This window comes from Lissotriton helveticus, chromosome 6 (genome assembly GCF_964261635.1).
Source record: "Lissotriton helveticus chromosome 6, aLisHel1.1, whole genome shotgun sequence".
NCBI classification, from domain to species: Eukaryota; Metazoa; Chordata; class Amphibia; order Caudata; family Salamandridae; genus Lissotriton; species Lissotriton helveticus.
In genome coordinates this window covers 613,926,672-613,951,720 of record NC_136067.1, presented here as the reverse complement: position 1 = coordinate 613,951,720, position 25,049 = coordinate 613,926,672, and the positions used below count along the sequence as shown (strand labels likewise).

Sequence of the window (25,049 nt, the reverse complement as noted above, 5' to 3'; positions counted from 1 at the left end):
TGGAGGCCAGGTAGGCTGGTTTTCCGGTGTGCAAGGCTTTGTGCGTGAGACAAGCAGTTCTGAAATTGGCACGCATTTCGACTGGGAGCCACTTTAGCTCTTTGAGTGCAGGCGATATGTGATCGTATTCCTTTGCTCCTGTGATCATTCTGGCTGCTGCATTGAGTGTTGTTCTGAGGGGAGCTAAGTGGCATTTAGCTGTACCTGTGAGGGCTTCATTACAGTAGTCTAGTCTGGATAGCACTAGTGCTTGAGTCGCTTGCTTGAGGTCCTTCGGCGGGATATAGGGTTTTATTTTGTTGAGTAGTTTCACGTTGAGGAAAGCGCTTTTTGCCGAGATTTTGATGTGCTTGACCATGCCACGTTATGAATCGAGGGTTATTCCCAGCGATTTTACAGAGTGAGCCAGGGTGATATTCCAGTTGAGGGCGTCAATGGCTTTCAGCCATTCTGTGATTTGGGGGTCTCTTTTTTGTTAGAGATGAGGAGGAATTCCGTTTTGTCTTGTTTGAGTTTCAAGTGATTAAGGGATAGCCAATTTTGGACTTCTCGAAGAGTGTCGTTAAGTCTTTGAATGTCCTCAATGGAGGAGGTTTCGAGATAGATCTGGGTGTCGTCTGCATATAGGTGGAAGGGGATTTTGGTGTTTTTGAGTATAGTGGTGAGGGGTTCCTTGTAGATGTTGAAAAGTTGAGGGGAAAGAACTGATCCTTGGGGGACACCTCTGCTGACTTACTATTTCATGATGCGCATTCATGTAATAGTTCACTGATATCAGTATCATAACTGCAGCTGTGCAGAAGTTTAGTAAACAGGTACTTAACACCGATTTAACGATGATTGACTTTCATTTTGTCCCTACTTGCATCAACTGATGTTGGCGCTTGACCTTGTGTCTGTGCGTCAAACGTCGCTTCTGGAACGCTCAGGTGGCCATTTTGTCTTCGCGCCGTGAGATACTCAATTTCTCCTTTGCCTTTCAGACCATCACAAAATAGTTCTCTTTCCCACAGACTTTACAAATTTGTTCAACGGTGGGACATTTACTTTCGTGTGGAAACGAAAATCCACACCTGAAACACAACTTCTTCCATGGAGACATCATCATTCCTTGTGATTTGGCTTACTTTTCATGTTCATGACTGACTCACTCTGGGCACCTCTGTCCTCCATACCAGCAGCTTGTCGATCAGCACACTCAACAGCTCTGGCAGCCATGAGAACTCACTCCAGACTAAGAGTTTCTCTCAGCATTTATCGCCTGAATTAATTTGACAGGCATTCATTAATAACTCAGAGACGTATAGCTTCCTCATCAATTAATGTATCCAACTTACAGTGTTTGATGAGCGTACCCAGACTCTCAACAAATTGATTAATGGTTTCACCAACTTTTTGTCATTCTTGGCTGTAAATGTACCTTTCGTAATCTACATTTGGTATTGGATTGAACTTGAGATTCAAGGCTTCATTGATCTGACGGTATGTAATTTTGTCAGCTCACTACATTTTCTTTATGACTTCTTTTATACCTTCACCAGCACGACTTTTAAGGTATTTGATCATCTTCTTGTTACCTATTTCTTCTAGCGCATCAATGAAATCATCAAATGCCTCTATCCAAGCAGTCCATCTGTTGCCAACATTCTGATTTTTGGCGATATCGAATGGTGGTGGTGATTTCAGGAAGGCGGCGGCGGTATTGTAACCATTTATGGGACTGGCTGACATTGAGAGTAAAGTTCCCTCCAACCCAGTCCACTTTACGCTAGGACTTGCTTCATCCATGCCATCTCTAAGGTCCAGTGCTGTGCTGGCCCCTAGGTCATCTTGGACAGTTTGTGGAACCTTGACCTCACTCTTTTTTTAAATATATTTTTATTAATTTGAGGCAGTGAATAAAATAACATCACACCACCATATTGCACATTTAAGCAATAAGGCAGTACATCACAGTACTGTACAGTTCTCAAACATATTTGGACTTCAATAAAGGATCACCCCACATTTATCCCCTCAGGGGCTGACCTCATAGACAAGGGGATGTAATGCTCCAACAGTGGGAGCAGTGTATGGACTCCCCCTATATACATTCCATTTATTCCGCACTCTTTCCCACTTTCGGGGGCATCCTCCACTCACATAGACTGGTTTCTCTGCTACCATATACCAATCCTTGTCCCCCTTCCAGTCCAGAAGGGTTGGTGAAGCATCCACCTCCCCAATGGCGAGCTATGTAAAGCTACGCAATCATGAGGTCTAAGGTTACCCAGGTCTGATCAGCTCGTCCCAGGTCCGTGGCTTCCCAAACATTGAGTAGATACCACTTGGCCGAGAGCAAAAGGTTCTCCACACAGATCCCCGTCATACATGATACCACTGAGTCCCAATAGGATTGAATTTTTCGGCAGGTCCACAAAATGTGATAAAATGACCCCTCCTGCCCGCAATGCCTGAAGCAAAGTGGATCTATCCTCTTGCCAATTTTGACCATCGTGTTATAGGAAATGTAGGACCTATGCAAAATGTTGAGCTGGACCAACCGGAAACGTGTCCTGATGGCCACTTCCCTGGGAGATGCTAGGGCTACTAGCTAATCTTCTTCGTGTAAGTCTGTTATGTGTATTTTCCATTGTTCCCATAGGAGTGAAATAGTGTCAGGGGGAATGTTAATACGTTTTTGATATGTAGGCGAAATCGCCCTGTTGGTTAAATATTCTTCTAGCTGTCTCCTCTGGTTGACCTCACTCTTGGTCTCCATTGGAGCCCTGCACTTTTCCAGAGACCTTTAAATGTGTTCTGAGTAGCTACCATGCAGCATTGATGGTGTGTCGCTTCGTGTATGGACAGCTCCGTTTCTGGCCACTTCACCCAATGTTGCTGTATGATGACTCTCTTAATCGATTCTGGTAAGCAGGTGGATCTGACTCACTTTGCTTTGAGGCCTCTCTTTGTACTGTCTGGCACCTGGTTGTTCTCGATAAACCTGTATCCGCCTTTAACATTATCACTCCGTATAATGTATAGCTTTCGATTGCGTAGCAGCATGGTACCTCTCTTTATGGCCTTTCCAGTAGGTTCTTGGCCAATGATGCGTAGACCTTTAAGTGGAGCTTTCGTTATCTTCAAATACGTCACACTGGCTAGAGTTGCACTTTTACTCCACATACGCCAAACGTCGATTCTGCACTTTGACTGAGGAACACGTGACACACGTGAGCGGTTTGCTGAACCACGGCAAACTCTCTGGGAGAGCACTGTTGAACTTTGTGTTACTTATCCCCTATCTTGTAGCCAGTTGTAGCATCCTGTCCAGCCTGGGTCTCTGCCAATGATTACCCCCCACACGGTGCTTGGTATGACACATCTTTATTTGTCTGCAGTTAACCCCAAACTCAACATTTTAAACCTGCATTCACTTCTCTACGTGCTGACACTTATGTCACAGCTCTATGGAGTCCATCAGGGGCCAAAAGGGTTCAATCATTGCTTGCTCGCAGGACACTACACCAGGGACTCTATTTGATTTTCAACGTACCAGTCATTTATCCTTTGAACCCTTCCTTCTATTTGTCTGGCTCCCTGGTGAAAGGGCGAGATTTTGATCGATACCTTATATCTATTGATCTAAACCTCGATCTGGTCGACTGAACCTTTGTTGCCTGTCTTGGAGGAAAACAGTACACCCATCTGCAAGCTAGTTCACCCAATAAAGGACTCTACTCCCAAAGATCACAGACAACTTCTAGCTTTCAAAAGTTTATTGTAAAGATATGATAAGCTGCAAATACAAGCATCTCAGAATGAGATTCACGAGATACACAGGTCCAATTACATACATGTGCTCTCGAAAAGCCCTCAAACGAGCAACGGAAATCACTAACACAAGTTCTAAGAATAATAAAGCTATCAGCATAGACGCATATCTCTCCTTCATTTAGGTTGGAGGAAAACACACAGGTTAGGCGTCCCTACCCTGTTCTAGATGGTATCCCTACTTAACCAAATCCCAACCTAACAAAGGTGTCAGCAGTGAATGACTCCCAAGGGAAGTCACCCACTCTAAGTTTCTTGGTGAAAACCTATAGTTCTCCAGTCATGACCCCTCTCTGCCTACCCATCCGCTCTCTAAAGGGTCCTCAGGTATCTGCTCTAACTCCACCCAGGGGTGCTGTCCCTAATACAAAACAGTCAACAACATTTGAGACGCCCCTTGCGAAACGCCTCTCACGTGGTGTAGCTTCAGGCTTTTTCCATGATGCTTTGTATTGGGCCTCAGACGTTAGAGTTGACCTTGCTTCTCAGGCTCTTCTCCGGCCCGCTGATACCCCTTAAACATTCCAGAACCCTCCTCCATGTCTGGGCCGTCTACTGAACAGACCTCTATTCATTCATTTATAATTGGATCCCCCCTTTCCTGTTGCAGACAGATATCTGCCGCCAAGAACCCAACTCTCATAGACTTCTAAAAAGGCTTGCAACATTTCTCAGCCCAGACATGTACGTGTAAATCAATGCTAAAACATTTCAGGCCTACAATATTTCTCATTATGATTATAGCATTCAACTTCTTCATTTAATTAAAGCATGTTAATACTCTTATTCTATTATTCAATAAACATTTTATAAATCATGGCCCATTTAATGCGATGACCAAACATTAAAACAATCTGTGTCGTGAAAAGAAACACCTTCCCTTTTAGCTCCAGCTCTGGCCCTTAGGCCTACCACATTCTGCGTTTAACCACAGACCATCTTACATGTTAACAGCTACACGACATAGATTCAAAAGTAATCACATCTAATAAAATCATATAATGTCACACATTTCTGTATTAGTTCCACTTCTACTTAAATCTCTACATTAGCTATACATTTAGAATATAATTGCAGGTACTATAAGCACTCATGGCATTTCTCCTCATGATTTGTGCTTACTACAGGTAAGTGTGGTGCACTCATACATTTAAATCAGTTTGCGCTCTCTCAGTTCCCCCCTTTGATGACCTCTCGGGGTCATCACTAACATTTAAACTGACGTTATTGCTGGCATTCTCTGCGCTTCCAGAGCCCTCAGACTCCTGTACTGATTATCTTGTATGGCAGCCAATCTCTGCAGCTGTTCTCTTTGGGCCCTTTCTGACCTTCTTGCTCTGTACCATTTGAATACCCTCACCAATCCCCACAATATGATCCCACAGATCAATATTATGATGATAGGCTTTAGGATATACCAAACAAAGCTTTTGCCTAAGGTGGAAAACCACCCACCAACTGCACTCATTCCGTGGCCCACCTTTTCCCAGACATTTTCTCTACTCAAGTCTTCGATCTCCTTATGAATATCAGTTATGTTCCTAATAACCTTCTCAAGGGGTTTTGAATTGTCTGGAATGTAAGTGCAACATTCCTGGACCTTCAAAGCCTTACAGACTCCGCCCTCTTTTGCTAATAGGACATCTAATGCAAGACGGTTCTGAAGAACCATAGCCCTTATCGATTGCATCTCTCCTTCTACCAGCATTAAGGACTGAGCAGTGCTGGCAGACAACCTGTCGACAACTGTTGCCAGTCGTCTAATTTTAACATCATTAAGGATTATTCCCAAAAGAGGGAACATAGCTCCAAAGACATCTCCAACCATTTCGGCATCACCTACATCTCTCCTTCCCCTCGATGATGTCTGACCCTCAATGATCACTAAGTCTTGTGCATGATATATTTTGGGGAAGACAATTGCCAAATAACATGATCCATACCAGTTGTCAGGTAGTCTCACGTAAGCATTTCTTCCACATACAAAATACACATTTGGAATCACTTGCATTCCCTTCAAGAAATCCTTAGTGTAGTACTCTAAATTAAAAGCATGTTCACAGTCCACTTCTCCAACGTATACATTTTCATAATACGTTTTGGCTCTGTGAAGACATAGCTTTCCTCTCTGCGCTTTATCTAAAGCTATTGGACCACTACTACCCTTTCTCTGGTGTGACTTCTCTTCCTCGGTCCAATCTGTTTTCCCTTGTCCTGATTTCTTCAAAATCTTTTGTCTCCTGTAACGATCATCCACCTGCCCTATGAACTTCTTCTCGACTTCTGACACCTTGCATGTCAGATTATTTCTACGGGCATGTGAAGTATCTAAGGTAATCCAAGGAATGAAGAACTTGGCCAATCTGTCTTCACTCTTCCAGTAATCCCATTTGTTCATCTGCTTATAATTTGGGACTTCTGGCAACACTGAATCATAATTGGAGAAATAGTATTCAAAACTATCTCTCTCATAAAATATACTAAGCAATAAGCTACATGTAATGCCATATGTCAGAGGGAGGTGATGGTATCTAATACCCTCATCTACAGACGCCGGCAACTGCATGCAGACGTAGCAATCCTTAACCTCCATGGCATCCACGTATTCATATAAAAGTTTAGCATAAGCATTTGACCTAAAGTCTCCTTGGGACTCGTCTACGTGTAACCTGCGGGCTTCTGCAGCTAATAACGCTTTCTCTTGAGTGTTTTCCCTTTTCTCACCAGCAACAGTAGGTGTAAGCGTTTCTACAGATTTCACATCAGTTACCTTTGCCTCTTCCTCATGTCCCTTTACATAAGAAATTGTTACCACTAAAGCTATTAATATTATTACTCCTACTATTAGTGTACCTATTATACATTTAGCTCTGCGGTTCGGGGTGCCGGCCTCCATTTCGTCAGACTATATGGCTCTCTCTTATCTTTGCAAAAAGTTCTTTTCCTCTCGTTCCTTTACAGTCTCTTTTCAATCCTTTTGTCTTTAGAGTCCACACAACTGGAGGCTGACAACCTTCTTCGCAAAAAGTCCTTTAACAGTTAAAAAAAAAGACAACCCTAGCCCTTCTCCATCAACTCAAGGGAAGTTCCCTAAAATTCTCTGCTTCCTGGGCGCTAGGTAATCTTCTTTTTTCTGCTTGCTTTATTTACAAAGTCCTTTAACAGTCTACTATCAGATTTGTGGTTGCAGCTTCAATAGCATAGTTCAATATTTCCAAACGAAGATTGTGCTCTTCATGTGCTGTTATCGTTGTACCAAAGTCGGGGAATTGCAATTCTGTAAGAAACATGTGTTTTAACTTGCTGAGGCGGGGAGGTCTGGGGAGCATGAATGTTAGTGACCCTTCTTGTTCGACACCGGGTACCAACAGTCGTATTTCCACGGTGATAATGGGCTCAGAACTGGACACCACCACCGCTCGGATCCTCCCTGTCTCCGGTTTCACAGACATTTGTCGCCAGATATGTCCACTCAGGTGTGGAGTATCTTCTGTTAGGCACTCGCACTCTTCTTGACCTTCTTCGGTCGGGTGCTTCAGCGCCCTGAGCACCTTCTTCGGGGTCTGAGTCTTCTGATATCGGAGGAAGGGTTGCTTCTGGAGTTGACCTCAGGCTAGAGCTCCTTCTTTGCGGCCAATTTGCTTCTCCACGTGCCCTTCTACTCCTTCTTCTTCTTGTCTGTTCCCGCTCTCTCTCAGACCTGTCAGGGTCTGACTCGTACTCCCAGCTACTTTCTCCTTCTGTAGCGTCTTCAGTTTCGCTGTTGTACTGACCGTCCTCAGCTTGGTCAGACTCGTTCTCTGCTTCCGCTGGCACCTCTACAGCTTGGCTAGCCCCCTCTATGGCTTCTCGGTCCTCAGCTGGACGTCTATCCGAGAGAGGAGCTGTTTCCAGAGGTGCTGGAACTCTTCGCGTATGTGACGCGTGGATCCAATTGGGCAGGCCTCCCACCTTTACAGCTGTGTTCGTGATCAGGATGACCTGGAAGGGCCCACGCCAACGAATATCCAGACAGCTTCTTCTCACGTGTTTTCTTACCAGGACCCAGTCCCCAGGATACAGGTCATGGCACGGGCCCTGGCACGCTGGAACCTCGGCAGCCTGCACCTGAAGGGACACAGAACGCATGGCGTCAGACAGCCCCTTACAATAGTCCAGGATCATATCATCTGTGATATTTAACAGTGCAGTAGCTGGAATAGATGGCAGCCTCATTGCTCTCCCCATTAACACCTCATGTGGTGACAACCCTGTTCTTCTGTCTGGGGTACTACGAAGGCTCATGAGGACCAATGGCAGGGCATCAGGCCAACTCAGGGTCGTTGAGGAGCACACTTTTGCTATCCTGCTCTTGATCGTGCCATTGATCTGCTCCACAATCCCTGAGGCTTCTGGTCGGTAACTGCAATGCAGCTTTTGGTCGATATTTAGCGCAACACAAATCATCTTCACAAGCTCGCTGTTAAAATGTGTTCCCCTATCTGATTCCAAAAAGGCCGGCACCCCGAAGCGAGGAATGAGTTCTCTAAGCAGTAACTTGGCCACTGTGAGGGTGTCGCACCTACGTGTAGGGTATGCCTCAACCCATCTGGAGAACACACAAACAACCACCAGGACATAGCGGAGGCGGTTGCACCTTGGCATTTCAATGAAATCTATCTGCATTCTATTGAATGGACCTCCAGACCTTCCTATGTGACTTAGTGCAACTGGTGTTCTTTTTCCTACGTTCAGCTGCTGACAGGTCACACAACGCTGGCACACTGCTTCTGCTGCTATTCTAAACTTAGGATTGTACCAAGTCTGTCTAAACACTCTCAGCATAGCATCTCTCCCTAAGTGTACGGGACCATGTATGAGTCTAGCCATTGGACTCACCATCTCATTGGGCAACACTGCTCTACCGTCTGCTGAGACCCAAAAATGGGTCTCACCCATTACACATCCTGCCTTTTCCCATGTTTCTTTTTCAGAATCAGGAGCATTTTCTTGCATGGTTGACAGTTCATCCCAAGTATCAACAGTTTCCAGTATCATGGCTAATTCAGTTCTTACATTTATTCCACCCACATCCACCTCTGTGAAAGAGTACCCTTGTTCCGCGCAATACCGTGCAACTTCATCTGCATATCTATTGCCTTTCGAAACGAAGTCCTCATTTCTGGTATGTGCGGTGCACTTTACAACTGCGATACCTGCTGGGCATTGCAATGCTTCTAACAACAGGCGCACAAACTCTCCATTGCGAATGGGAGAGCCTGAAGAGGTCATGAACCCTCTTTGAGACCATAACTGCCCGTAATCATGAACTACCCCATACCCATACTGGCTGTCGGTGTATATGGTAACTCGAATTTGATTGCCTGCTAAGCAAGCACGTGTCAGGGCAATAATCTCGGCTACCTGAGCAGAGTGTACTCCTTCCAGGCACCCAGCTTCCACAACTCCTTCAATTGTACAAACAGCATAAGCTGCTCTCAACTGCCCAACTTCGTCTCTTACACATGAGCCATCGACAAAGAAAACTTCGTCTGGGTCAGTCAGTGGCTCATCTACGATGTCGGGTCTGGGTTTGGTGCATAGTTCAGTCACATCGAGGCAGTCATGGTCTGTACATTCATCATCATCATCGATATCATTTGGAAGTGGCATTAAGGTGGCAGGGTTCAAAACAGAGCATCTCTTGAGGGTCACGTTCTCTGCAGCAAGAATAACTTGCTCATAGCGCGTGAGCCTGCTGTTGGTCAGATGCTGTGTTTTGGTCCTGGTCATCAACAGTTCAACAGAATGGGGCACGCACACCTCTAACGGGTGCCCCATGACGATATTTTCACATCTTTCAATGCTGACACCCGTTGCAGCAACGGATTTGAGACATCCGGGCAACGCTGCGGCCACTGGGTCTAAAGTAGCCGAGAAATAAGCAACTGGTCTACGGGCATTCCCATGGATTTGGACCAACACAGACAACGCACAACCTTCTCTCTCACAACAGTAAAGAAAAAATTGTTTATTGTAATCAGGCATTCCCAATGCCGGAGCACGACACAGGTCCTCTCGCAGCTGTAAGAATGCCATCAAACAGTCTTTGTCCCATGGTACCGGATCACTCACCTCCTTGTGCGTCAGTTTTTGCAAGGGTTTTGCTTTCAGTGAAAAGTTTACGATCCACTGTCGGCAATAACCCACCATCCCTAGGAACATCCTGACCTCTCTCTGTGTCCTAGGCGCATTCATTTTCATGATCGCCTCTATCCTGTCTGGTGACACTTTTCGTTTGCCTTTCTCTATTCTGTGTCCCAAGTACTGCACCTCTGTCAGGCAGTACTGCAATTTTCCCGGGGACACCTTGTGCCCATTGGCAGCTAGGTGATTTAACAAAGCAATGGAGTCCTCCCTGCAAGCTTCTTCTGTTTCTGACGCCACAAGAAGGTCGTCTATGTACTGGACCAGAACTGACTTCTGGGGCAGCACTAGACTTTCAAGATTTTTCTTCAAAAGCTGGTTAAAGATCGATGGACTCTCTGTATACCCCTGAGGGATACGACACCATGTTAGGACGCGATTTTCCAGCTTAAATGCGAAAAGAAAATGGCTTTCCTCGTCCAGAGGGATCGAAAAGAAAGCCTGGCAAAGATCGATCACAGTGAACCACTCAGCTTGGAATGGAATTTGAAACAGTATCACTGATGGATTCGGTACCACTGGACAACACGAAACGACTATGTTATTAATCTTTCGAAGGTCCTGTACTATCCGAAATTTCCCATTTGGTTTCTGCAGACCCATAATCGGGGAGTTGCATGGACTACCCACGATTTCTTTCAGTATTCCCTGTTTAATCATGGACTCGATCACGGGTTTTATGCCTGCAATCGTTTCTGGAGTCAATTTATATTGGGGTGTTCTTGGGAACTCAGCATGCGGTTTCACTACAATTTTCACTGGGTCCACCCCTTTAACCAATCCAATCTCTTCCCCAGTGAAATCCCATACTTCTGATGCCACTGTCTCTCTCAAGTCCCAGGGGAGCTCATCTACTGTCAAAGTAGGGTACAGCTCCACGCATATTCTGGAGTTTGCAACTTTGAAATCTGCGTCATCATCATTGGTCAATACCTCCACTCCCTGAGGTGTACAATATATAGTACAATTCAATTTACACAACAGGTCTCTTCCTAGCAGACACACAGGGCTTGAATCGCAAACCACAAACTGGTGCTCATCGCTGTACTTCCCTATTTTCACCTGTACCGGTTCTGTCAATTGGCTGGTTATTCTCCTGTTTGCGACCCCTACCACTTGTATGGTCTCCCCAGACATGGGCAGGTCTGGAACTGCAGCTGATCTGATCGTGGATCTAGTGGCTCCTGTGTCCACCAGAAATGTCGTAGGGCACCCTGCTACTTCTGCTTCAACATAGGGTCCCCTCTGGTCCACCTCCAAGGCTGCCCCGAGGGTGCAGTCTTCTCTTTCCACTCTCTGTCCGGTTAATGGGTCCACATAATAGCACTCTTCTCCTTCTACAAACAGGGGCATTTGTCTATAGGTCTTACCCATACTCCCTACTCGAGGAGGTTGCGGGAACTGGGCTCGGGGAGGAGCCCCCCCCCCTTTGAGCACCTTTCCTTGGTATGGCGTTACCCCTCTTGTAGGCGCGCTCTGAACCTCTTCCTCCTCTATCTCTTGTTCTCCTATCTCTACATTGTAGGGGCACTCGCGTTTCCAATGCCCCACCTCGTTACACTGGTGGCACCTAGTCGTTTTCTTCAAGGTAGCTATGTCTATTCTGGGTCTAAAGGTGGAACTCTCCTCATTACCCTTGTTCTGACTGTACTGCTTCTTGCCTCCTGTACCTGTCCCTTGCTGCTGTTGCTGTTGTCCCCCCTTTCCTGCTGCCTGCATCTGTACCACCATCAACTTTTCTTTTAGTTTCTTAGCCTTAGAGTCTATCTCATCACAGCAGTACCTGGCATATCTCAGTATTTCATCTAGGGGTTTAGTTTGCCAACAAATCGAGTGTTGCTGAATCATTAAACTAATATCCGGTCTCAGTCCCAGGACGAACTTGGACACAAATTGCCCTATGTCTTTTGGATCCATTACATCCAAGCCGCTATACTGTTTAAACGCCTTCAGCAATCTCTCGTAATATTCATGAACTGTCTCTTTGGGTTCCTGTCTTGTTCGGTCTATTCTGACCCAATCTATGTCTTGCATTGGCACTTTCTCTTTCAGCCAAGTCATCACTCTCTCGAATTTTGCCATCACAATCTCGGACGGCCCATTAGTCTTGGCATCTCTCTCTGGCTCCGTTGTGGGCCACTCAGCGCTAACCTTGCATGCTGTCCACAGATCTCCTGGTACTACAATGTCAAACAGCGTGTTCAGATCTATCCAAAGGACCTTTGAGATTTTTACAAACCTCTCGACTTGCTTGTACCACTCCACAGGGTTTTCCCGTAGTTTGGGGAAGGAGGTGGTGAAAGCAGCTAAATCTCCCCTACTCCAAGGGACATGTACATAGTTCCCATTTGCGACTTCACGCAAAGGGTAAGCTTCTATTCCCTGCTGTCCTGGTGTCATACCAATCATGCTTCTCCTGCCGGTCCCTTTCTTGGACCACCTCTCTTCCCACTTATCTAGTGCTCTCCATGTCCTTATTCCAGTAATCAGTTCCCTTATGTGCGTTTTCAGCCCAATCGTTCTCCTCTCATCTAGGTCTCGATCTGTATAATGTAGCCTGTGGTTACCCTGTAATGCTTTGGTTCTTGACAAGTCCACCATATATTTGCCTGCTAGTTCGACTAACTTCTCATGGACTGCTCTCGCTTTTCGAGTAATGTCCTTTGCCATATACAGTATTTCATCCTGTTCATACATTTCCATTCTTTCTAAAGGCAGGGTACCATCTACCATGTCATCCAGATCTGACCTTAAGCTGGAGACATCAAGTCTCTTGGCTTTTATCTCAGCTCGCAATATGTCTTTCGAAGGGGGCTCACTGGTCTCCCTACCATCCCAACTTCGAGCTCTGCGTTTGGGCTCGGGAGAGTTAATGGGTGCCCTCCCTTGCTCCCATCTCTCCAGGTCCCATGCTCGGCCATCCGATCTTGGAAGGTGATGGAACACGGGCCTGTTACCCCTACTCTGGCTCTGCCCATTCTCTTCTTCTTCTCTCCTCTCACTGCACACCTCTCTGTTATTTTCCCTCTGGTCGCTACTCTCCCTTTGCCTCGTATCGCTCAGTATCCGATACGATCCTTCCTGGTTCCCCATATTCCCTGGGCTGCGCTCATTTCTGTCATCACAGGGACTATGGTGCGACCTCTCACAACTCCCATTCAGTTCTCTGGTGCCAGGTACACAGTGTGGACACTTAAAGCTGTTCCTGTACTCTTGCGCTCTCCTCTCCCCTTCACTGAGTATTGGGCACGCCACCCCTCCACTCCCGGGGCCCCCGTTTTCCAGGTCTGTTCTACCTCCACTCCGGGCCCAATGGGTGACTCCCCTACTCCCTCTACAGTCCCACTCCGGGCTACTCTCCCCAGCCCCGCAGTGAGTCCGTGCTCTGCTGTCCTGACTTTCTCTTTCAGCTTCCGCAGCATTGATGCTCTTTTGAGCCTTCACTGCCTCATCCCACTGCTTCATGTACTCATTTAGCTCTTGAAAGGATTTTCGTCCAGATCCCCTCAGATCCATTGGCCATCTAGGGCCCCCAGGATCTCCTCCTGGGTCCCCTACTGTGTGCATCGGGGTGCTCCACTCTCTGGGTATCGGCATCTGACTTGGGGAATTAGTGGTATCGTTCCTCCTTGCCTCCTCTGCTCTTTCTCTGTCTTTCCGTTTCCGTTCTTCCCCTCTTGCTCTTTCTTGGTCATATATCGATATGATAGGACCTATGGTAACAGGTACCTGTAGTGCATCTGGTAATGGGTAGGATGTGGCGCTTTCCGTTTCCGGCGCTCTTTGTACCACAAACCTACCGACCACCTGTTGCACCTGACTAGGCTGCGACAGCTCTTTCTTTGGCTCAGGATCCCACTCTGAACTGGGAAGCGGTCTATGCTCTCCTGCATTGCCCCCCTTTTCTCCTTCAGTATGCTCGACCTCCCCCCCTGCTCTATTATACGGGGGTGGCCTGTCTGTCAATAATCTGTTTATCAGGCTGTCCTCTGTTTCGCTCTCTTCATCTTCTTCTAGGGGACTTTTATTTACTGGCGCCTCTAACACTGGGTACAGTTTATTTACTTCCATGTTATGCACTCTCCATCTTTTAGCATCCGCATCCCACCTGGCATCCTGCACTGCCCTTACCGATCGTTTCACCCTTTCTTGTCGTCTGTTCATATTCTTTTCATGCGCTGCCCTAATCCATGCATCTAGAGCTTCAAACTGGGTTGGTCTAGGCAAGGGTCTCTTTGAGGTCATGACTGATTTCAATCGATGTAACACCTCTAATCTGAACGTCCCGTACTTCGGGAACGTCAGTTCCTCATTTCCTTCAGTAATCTTACTCCACTCTGATATCCAAAGGATCGTATGCAGCCCAACATTCACTGCCATATAACGAGCTGGCGTACCCTCCGGCGGGGCTTCTTCCCCTTCATACGATCCCCGCTTCTCTTTTTTAAACACCGCTTTCAACCATTTAAAACACTTCATAATTATGCGCACAAAATCCAGCCTCGCTACTCTGTTTACTTCCTGATGACAATCCACCAATCCTGTCGCGGCTTTGCTAGCTTGGCCTATCGCAGCGCGGTCTTTCTCCAGTCGGCCAATCACGTCGCGACCCTGTCTGACGTGTTTGCTAGCTGGCCTATCACAGCGCGGTCTTTCTCCGGTCGGCCAATCTCTGCGCGACACTACCTGACGTCACTTTTTTCTCCGCTTCGCAGCAGCACCCCTCCTTTCTCAACTCGTCTCCCGGTTATGCATGCGTCCCATTCATACACCGAAAAATGACTACTTCCGACCAAGCGGTCACTTCTCTCGACTGTACGTCCACAGTCTATCTGTAATTGTCAACACAACTGACGAGATGTCTATCGTCCCTCTGATAGGTTGCTTACACACACAGTAACTTCCGACCAGCGTCCGTTACTCACGCACTCACTCTTACGTTCCCCCTATCTCGGTCTTTCGGGTGATCAATGGTACCTCATGACCCCCTTCACACTAGTTGACAATTACTCTGGGTGTCCGATACACCCGAACCACTTAAGCTCTCCTTGAACTTAAGATTTCCACCGGTTGCGCGCGCTCACAACCTGTTCCACAGTCACTCTACAGACATTCAACTCCGCCAAACATTACAACATAGATACAATACAAAACACCGCAATCTAACACGCATAACCCTTTATACTCACTCTCGACCGATACTGCTGCTTTTTCTGTCTCACGTCATCCGGATCTTCTTCAGCGGGCTGTTCTTCCAATCATCGAATTCTAGGGGCCTTGGGGTAAGCTAACCTGGCCTAGGTTACCGTCCTCAAGAAGGCAACCATCCTCTATAGCTACCAACTGAAAGGGCGAGATTTTGATCGATACCTTATATCTATTGATCTAAACCTCGATCTGGTCGACTGAACCTTTGTTGCCTGTCTTGGAGGAAAACAGTACACCCATCTGCAAGCTAGTTCACCCAATAAAGGACTCTACTCCCAAAGATCACAGACAACTTCTAGCTTTCAAAAGTTTATTGTAAAGATATGATAAGCTGCAAATACAAGCATCTCAGAATGAGATTCACGAGATACACAGGTCCAATTACATACATGTGCTCTCGAAAAGCCCTCAAACGAGCAACGGAAATCACTAACACAAGTTCTAAGAATAATAAAGCTATCAGCATAGACGCATATCTCTCCTTCATTTAGGTTGGAGGAAAACACACAGGTTAGGCGTCCCTACCCTGTTCTAGATGGTATCCCTACTTAACCAAATCCCAACCTAACAAAGGTGTCAGCAGTGAATGACTCCCAAGGGAAGTCACCCACTCTAAGTTTCTTGGTGAAAACCTATAGTTCTCCAGTCATGACCCCTCTCTGCCTACCCATCCGCTCTCTAAAGGGTCCTCAGGTATCTGCTCTAACTCCACCCAGGGGTGCTGTCCCTAATACAAAACAGTCAACAACATTTGAGACGCCCCTTGCGAAACGCCTCTCACGTGGTGTAGCTTCAGGCTTTTTCCATGATGCTTTGTATTGGGCCTCAGACGTTAGAGTTGACCTTGCTTCTCAGGCTCTTCTCCGGCCCGCTGATACCCCTTAAACATTCCAGAACCCTCCTCCATGTCTGGGCCGTCTACTGAACAGACCTCTATTCATTCATTTATAATTGGATCCCCCCTTTCCTGTTGCAGACAGATATCTGCCGCCAAGAACCCAACTCTCATAGACTTCTAAAAAGGCTTGCAACATTTCTCAGCCCAGACATGTACGTGTAAATCAATGCTAAAACATTTCAGGCCTACAATATTTCTCATTATGATTATAGCATTCAACTTCTTCATTTAATTAAAGCATGTTAATACTCTTATTCTATTATTCAATAAACATTTTATAAATCATGGCCCATTTAATGCGATGACCAAACATTAAAACAATCTGTGTCGTGAAAAGAAACACCTTCCCTTTTAGCTCCAGCTCTGGCCCTTAGGCCTACCACATTCTGCGTTTAACCACAGACCATCTTACATGTTAACAGCTACACGACATAGATTCAAAAGTAATCACATCTAATAAAATCATATAATGTCACACATTTCTGTATTAGTTCCACTTCTACTTAAATCTCTACATTAGCTATACATTTAGAATATAATTGCAGGTACTATAAGCACTCATGGCATTTCTCCTCATGATTTGTGCTTACTACAGGTAAGTGTGGTGCACTCATACATTTAAATCAGTTTGCGCTCTCTCACTGGCATTTGCATAGAAATATATTCTTTGTGTTTAACCTCTGTTTTCTCTCTTTCGGTGTCTCTCTCTTCCCAACCCTTTGTCTCTCTTTTTGTCTCTCACTCTTTTTCTAATTCCGTCTGCCTTTCTCTCTACCTCACTGTACTCCATCTGGTAGGATCACCAAAACTCTGACATAAACTGATTTACACTACAGTGTAGAGAAGCCTTCAGATAAGACGAGCAGTTATAGCTTCCTCTAGTCTGGTAGAGGCATGTACACTCATTTGCTGACCAGGCAGTAGTAGAGACTCTGACTTTCTTGGGAAGCTACAAGCAAATTACACCTGCCTAAACAAGCCTTCTTCCTTGGATGGCATTGCACCACCTCAAAGCACGTCTTACCATCAAGTCTGGATGGCAAGTCATGATCATCAAATGAAAGAAATTCCTTATTGATCCATAAATCGTCGTCGCCCTGCTCAAGGCTGACTCGCTGCATAATCTCGAAGTTAAACAAATTACCCCAATATGAAGTCTCTTTGTTTTGCACAAGAATGTGACCTATCCTTTGAAGTGAAGATTAAAATTGTATTGGAGCCCGTCTAATGTTCGATAAACCTAGTAAGAAAAATGAAACACTTCATTCTTTCTGCTGAATTTTCGTGTGCTTTACACGCATCAGTTCCCTTGTGAATAGGTTGTGGAAATGCCTTGCTTTTATTACATGTTTCTGTTTTGATGACACGGCACTGGTTTCATTTGCAAGTCTGCGTTTTGTTTAATATAGCTTTTCCCTACAATAAGGAAATACTTATTAAAAAACACTACCCACTTATGAGACACATTACACTTTTTGGTGGCTGGTGTTCCACCCACAGAAACTACATTCTCGACTAGTAAACTCCTGTTCCTCACAACAAAGTAGGGCGGTGATTTAGCATTTCTCTGAGAATGTCTCTCTCACCTGTACATCTGTAGACTTTAAAATCCGTGTCTATCCACAGTTTCTCCTAACCACTCCATCACCTTTTCGTCAGTATGTACAATTTCTTTTTGCTGGATTTTTGGTTCACCCTAACTATGAACGTGTTCACTTTTAATGATCAGGACTTCTTTGTCTTTAAAACCACTTTACAGACACTCTTTTACCCTCCACTGCACCTATTCAGAAAATTCATGTTTTAACATTTTATAGCATATCAGTGTGCTTTGCTCACATTTTGCACTGAAGTAAAAAATCACATTCATTTATATGATTTTATTGCTAAGCCTGTGAGCTGTTGTGTTCACAGTGTTCTCCACAGGTGTGTATGGAATGGAACAGATCGAACACTAGTTCTAGGACACCCCCGCGCCGCACGGCCACCAGCTGCTGCGTGTGCCCCCCGCCTGCCTCGCTGACCCTGCCTGCTGCCGGCTGACCACGCCCCCTGCCTTCGAGCGGCGTGGTCTCCTGCGGTCTAGGCATATGTAACTGTATTTTTCTGCTTCTGATTTCTGTTGCCTTTTAGGCTTGTGCCCCGCTATTCTCCTGTGTGCCCCATTGTGGTAACTGTTTTGTTTCTCGCCTGTACCCCGGTACTGTACTCCCCTCTGTTGCCCTCCCGCCCCGCTTCCCGCCTCCGATGGTTGGCCATGCCCCCTTTTTTCTGTGCCCTCCCCGCTCCCGCCTCCCAGCTGCTCCTCCCTCCCTCGCACTTCGCCATAAATGGCGACCGTGCGAACGCAAAGCGGACGCGCCGATTGCGCGCCGAAGGCGCACCAAAGGTAAGCCCGTCTGCGCCCGTCCGCGTCTGGACCGCGCCCAGCGTCAGGACCCCTGGCTCCCGCCGACACCAGCCCACCCGCCGAACCTACAACGCCACCAAAATCTACGCACTCAACGCCGGCCGAATCCCGGGCTGCTATCAAGCCACCCCGAGACGCACCCACGGACCCTTCTGCTGCCACTCCTGCAAGTTCACCTGCTCCCGGACCTCCACCACACCAGCACAAACCAAGCCGAACTCCAGCAGCAGCCATCTCAAGTGCATCCTGCTCAATACCCGCTCCGTCCACAGACACACCGTCGAGCTCTGGAACCTGCTCGACACCACAACCCCAGACGTCGCCTTTCTCACGGAAACCTGGATGAACGCCTCCTCAGCACCCGACATCGCCATCGCCATCCCAGACGGCTACAAGATCATCCGGAGAGACCGCGTCAACCAGACTGGAGGAGGCATCGCCATCGTCCACAGGAACTCCATCCGCATCACAACCAACTCCGAGGACACCCTCACAGCCGCCGAACACCTGCACTTCCAGATCCACATCAACCCCAAGACCACCCTCAGAGGCACCCTCATCTACAGACCCCCGGGACCACGTACACAATTCAGCGAAGACATCGCCGACTTCATCAGCCCGCACGCCCTCCTCTCCGCCACTACATCCTCCTCGGGGACCTCAACTTCCACCTGGAGAACAACAACGACCGCAACACCACCACCCTGCTGGACAACCTCGCCAACCTCGGTCTCAAGCAGCTGGTGACCACCCCCACCCACTACGCCGGACACACACTCGACCCCGTGTTCTCATCCAGCAAGGACATCACCTTCAGCCACGCCACCGGACTCCACTGGACGGACCACAGCTGCGTCCACTTCAGCTTTAAAAGGACCACGATCCACCACCACCAGCAACAGCTCGCACGCAGAAGTTGGAACAAGATCACAGCCGACCAGCTCGTGGCCTTTCTGAACCTGAACCCCCCCACCAGCGTATTGAACCCTAGCCAGGCGGCCACCAACCTCGCAAAGTGGATCAGCAACTGCGCAGACGACATCGCCCAGCAGACCCGGCAGCAAGAAAACCCCATGGTTCACCGATGAACTCAGGATCTCCAAGAAGAACTGCCGAGCCCTCGAGAAAGCCTGGTGCAGAGACCCTACACCGAACAACATGACTGCCCTCAAGCTCCCACCCGAAAACACCACCAACTGATCCGCGACACCAAGAAAACTGCGTTCAAGGAACGACTGGACAACAACGCCCACAACAGCAAGGAGCTCTTCAACATCGTCAAAGAGCTCTCCAACCCCAACGCTGGAAACAACGACATCACCCCTTCGCAAGACCTCTGCAACTCCCTCGCATCCTACTTCCACAATAAGATCGCGGACATACACAACAGCTTCAGCACTCAACCGACGCACGCCACGACTGAATCACCGCCCCCCACCACCACCCTCCGCGCCTGGACCCCGATCAGCACCGATGACACCATCCGCACGATGAACTCCATCCACTCCGGATCTCCGTCCGACCCCTGCCCCCACCACGTCTTCAACAAGGCCGACGCTGTCATCGCACCCCACCTGCGGGACATCATCAACACCTCCTTCGACACCGCTACCTTCCTGGAGAGCTGGAAGCACGCCGAACTCTGCGCTCTACTTAAGAAACCGTCAGCCGACCCCACCGACCTCAAGAACTACCGCCCCATCTCGCTACTCCCGTTCCCTGCAAAAGTCATTGAGAAGACCGTCAACAAGCAGCTGGCCGCCTTCCTCGAGACGAACAGATCCCTCGACCCCTCGCAGTCTGGCTTCCGGGCCAACCACAGCACCGAGACCGCCCTGATCGCAGCTACCGATGACATCCGAGCGCTGCTCGACAACGGAGAGACAGCGGCCCTCATCCTCCTAGACCTCTCCGCAGCCTTCGACACTGTCTGCCACCGCACCCTAATGCAGCGCCTCAGCAACGTCGGAATCCAGGAGAAGGCACTAGAATGGATCACCTCGTTCCTCGCCGGAAGGACACAGAGAGTCCGCCTCCCCCCGTTCAAATCAGAAGCCACCGAAGTCATCTGCGGCGTCCCTCAAGGCTCCTCGCTCAGCCCAACCCTCTTCAACGCCTACATGAGCCCCCTCGCGGCCATCGCACGCCATCACAAACTCAACATCATCTCCTACGCCGACGACACCCAGCTGATCCTCTCCCTCACCAACGACCCCGCCACCGCCAGAGCTAACCTACACGAAGGGATGACAGACGTAGCCAAATGGATGATGAGCAGCCGCCTGAAACTGAACTCGGACAAGACGGAAGTCCTCATCCTGGGATCTTCACCCTCCGCCTGGGACGACTCCTGGTGGCCCCCCGCCCTGGGCAGCGCACCCAAACCGACAGACCACGCACGCAACCTGGGCTTCATCCTGGACTCCTCCCTCTCCATGACCAGACAAGTCAACGCCGTTTCCTCGTCATGCTTCAACATCCTGCGCATGCTACGTAAGATCTTCCGGTGGATCCCCACCGAGACCAGGAAGACGGTCACACAGGCCCTCGTCACCAGCCGTCTAGACTACGGCAACGCCCTCTACGCCGGAACCACTGCCAAACTCCAGAAGAGACTCCAGCGGATCCAGAACGCCTCAGCTCGACTCATCCTGGACATCCCCCGTCGCTGCCACATCTCCGGACACCTGAGAGATCTGCACTGGCTCCCGATCAACAAGAGAATCACCTTCCGTCTCCTCACCCACGCACACAAGGCCCTCCACAACCAAGGCCCAGGATACCTCAACAGCCACCTCAACTTCTACGTTCCCACACGCCAACTTCGATCGACCGGCCACGCCCTCGCCGCCGTCCCCCGCATCCGAAGAGCCACCACAGGAGGAAGATCCTTCTCCTACCTGCTCGCCAAGACCTGGAACTCCCTCCCGACCCACCTCCGCCTGACCCAGGACCACCTCGCCTTCAGGAAGCAGCTCAAGACCTGGCTGTTCGAGCAGTAGCGGACCCCCCCCCCCCCCGACCCCCCCAGCGCCTTGAGACCCTCCGGGTGAGTAGCGCGCTATATAAATGTTATGATTGATTGATTGATTGATTAAACACACGGTTTGTTTATGAAATTAAGAGCTATATAACAGAATGAATGTGTGAAACACCCTGATGGTAGTACAAGAAAAGACTTGAGTATCGAACATCACCTATGGTAACTTGTTGTCATAAAGGTCCAGGCCTAAAAAAATATGGTTCCCTCGATTGCTTTTAGATGTTGGCGGCGGACAAATGCATCTTTTCATATACATCTGACTGACTCCTATTTTCCAGCACCGTGATAGAAACTGAAAGACATATAGACTGTGGTGCAATAGATTTTGATCATTTGAGTATCACACCTGACATCTTCTTCTGATGTGGGTTGTGATACGTGTAAATTCCTTTCTTTTTGATAGTATTGAAAGAGAGAGGACATCCCCTTCCTGGCAAATGCCACTTACACCTCATTAGATGGTGCCAGTAATGGCAGAAACATGTCGACCTCAGCTAGTGGGCTATCCTAACCCCTACTTCGGTTTTAGCCCTATGTCTGGGCACAAAATAAAATACAGTCATTCCATCTAAGATATTCTTTTAACTCACTTTTGTTGATTCCCCTCTGCACAAAATTGCCTTCATACATGATTCCAATCAGAGTGGTCTCACCTCGATCCCTGGCAAATAAAATACCTCTGAGCTCCACAACAATTCACTGGATTGTAGCTCACACTTAGATCATACTGATCAGTGCCAGGAGGGCCCCGAGGATGAAGCATGCCATCTACAAGGTGGGTGAGTGCCTTCCATACAGAAGTTATGGGTACCTTGGGTAACCCTTTTCCCTGTCCTTTTGACCTTGATGGCAGTCAGTTCTAGGGTAGTTGATAAAATTAGAACGTTTTGAAGTCAATAACTTGATGGCATTGATTAACCAAACAGATCATGAATGTGTGAAACACATTCACAGCCAAAGAATCTGGACCATAGTAAAGAATAAGTATGGGCGGCAAATCCGTTACGCCCGCGGATTTTTCGGATTTTTGGTGAATACGCAATCCGTGTATTTTACGTATTTTCCCAAAAATCCGAAAAAATCCGCGGATGTAACGGGTTCAAAAGTTGAACCCCCACCCACGCATGTAATGGCGCCAGCAAGCTGCCAGCGCCGTTGTAAAATAGTTACAAAGTTAGCTTGCACAGGAACCACTAGATAAAACGAAGCAGTTGCTGCTTTATTTTATCTAAGTGCTTCCTGTGCAAGCTAACTTTGTAACTATTTTACAACGGCGCTGGCAGCTTGGTGGCGCCATTGTAAATAGTGACCCCTGCGCCCTTCGGCGCGATTGTATAGTAACACACACATGGTCGCTGTAGACAACTCTCTGGCACTTTAGGCAGCTGTAGTGTAGTAAAAGCACTATACATTTACCCAACGAGGAAGCACTTACAGATATCAATAAAGCATGTGCCCTAGTTGAAGCTTAAATTCAGTGACTCATTCATCAGCCCAGAAACAATCGTGAGCGTCGTGGAGGCAGGGCAGGTGTGCCTTCTTCCCAAATCTACCGTCGAAAATCAGCTGTGATGCTGGATAGAGGCCTGGAGCTTCTGTCTCTTGATCTGCTGCTCTGATCGGTCTCTGACCTTTTATACACACAAGAGGCATGTGCACCCGCATGGAAGCCCCGTCCGTTTGGCCATGAGTAGGCACATTGTGTTCGCACGGGTTTCTGCACGTTCGCTAGCGTTTTGTACAATAAAACCCTCACGAACTTGCAGAAACCCGTGCGAACACGCAAAAAAAAAAATACGCTAGGATCCGCGGATTTTGCGTATTGTCGCAATCCGCAAATACGCAAATACGCAGATCCGCGGATTGCCAATCCGCAAAATCCGCCCATGCTTAGTAAAGAAGCAAGAGGAAGAAATATGAAAGCACACAGAATTTCCAATAAAAGCACATGGTGAAGCACTCATCCATGTAATTCTATTTTGATTAAATAAAGAAAACCATATGTCAAGTGAATGAAATCCTCAGTTGAAGTATTTTTTCTATGTTCATTTGACCTGTGAACAGAGTGTCACAGGAAGTTCATCCTGCTAAAATATATCCTTAATTTAATTTTAAAAAAAATAGACCGAATTAGTGGCTAGAAATGTATTGAAAGCCACAGTATTTTCTACAGCTTACTGTGAAATAGTTAATTGCTTTTTTAGGAATGTAAGCGGAATGGTGCCAGTGGCTTTGAAGACAGTCTTGTTTCTTAGTTGAAGTGTTCTATCAGGATTCAATCGTTTTAGTACACTATTTAGAACCTTTGAAAATGTGATTGTTCTTAATTTCTTACAACTAGCTGGACAGGCTCGAGGAAAAACAGAAGGAAACCTATAGGCGTATGCTGGAGCAGCTCTTGTTGGCAGAGAAGTGTCATCGGCGCACAGTCTACGAACTGGAGAATGAGAAACAGAAACATACTGACTACATGAACAAGAGTGATGATTTTACCAATCTACTGGAGCAAGAGCGAGAAAGGTATGCTCAGCATATTGATACAGTTAAGAGGAATTGTTGATACTATTTGTAACAGTTACATTATTTATTCTCTTTGCAGCATTTTGCATCCTAGTCCACCTTCAATTGTTTCATTCCTACATTTGCTCACCAATCTGTCCTTTATACATCTTGGCTACAGAACGCTTTAGCTCTCTATTGGCCACACCATTTGTTTCCAGTATACTTAGACTGTGCTTTGGGTCAACCCCTTGCTCATGATGGAATGGCTTAGTTGTGTAGCTCATTTCCCTGCTCCTCATTCAATGGTTTTCCTACATGTTTGTGCTTTTGTTCCACCCAGGAGCATGTTGTTCTCACATTGTTCTGATAAATTTTATCCTTCCACTTCATGCCTAATGAGAATTCTATTTTTGGTCTGTAACACCCTAAGGAATTGCATATGTTTAATTTCGCTCTTCCCCAGGAAGCCCTAAGGTATAACCCAAGCAGCCCCCAACCTCCTGATGCTCCTGTCCCAACACGCTCCCCTTGCTTATGGGCAGCTGGTTTTCTTCCACCTCCCTCACTCCCCAAAACTACCCACCCCGCTCCCATTCCTGTGTTGAATTATTTTTAACTGTTGTTTTGCTGGCTTGGCAGCTGGAAGACTTTGCCAAATCACTTCTTTAATTGTTCATGCTTTGCACAACATGTAATTTTTTTTTGTAATTCTATATAACGATCTGATCCAACACGTCCATCTACTATGTTAGATTGGTAACTTAAAAAATGTCTGCCTGTGTTATAATGCACCTGTAAGCATGTTTCATGATTCATGTGTGGGCGTCGGCAGTCATCTTGGAATGTGCTTTCTTAAATAGTAAGTCCATTTCAAGATTTCCAACCATGCCTTGTGTTGCATCTTTGCACAACGAAACGCATGCAATTGCAAAATAAACTCTGGTAACGCAAATAACTTGGCATGTTAGAGCTGAGATCTACTGGCT

At 47.3% G+C, this 25,049-nt stretch overlaps 1 protein-coding gene across 4 annotated transcripts in view; it reads left to right on the top strand.

The window, feature by feature from the left end:
• Positions 1 to 25,049, top strand: part of FILIP1 (filamin A interacting protein 1) — a 751,153-nt gene that overhangs the window by 391,882 nt on the left and 334,222 nt on the right. For all 4 annotated transcript variants that reach the window (XM_078648080.1, XM_078648077.1, XM_078648078.1 and 1 more), the window contains exon 4: positions 23,903 to 24,081. In XM_078648080.1, the coding sequence (XP_078504206.1) occupies positions 23,903 to 24,081 (179 nt within the window). The remainder of the gene's footprint in view (positions 1 to 23,902; positions 24,082 to 25,049) is intronic.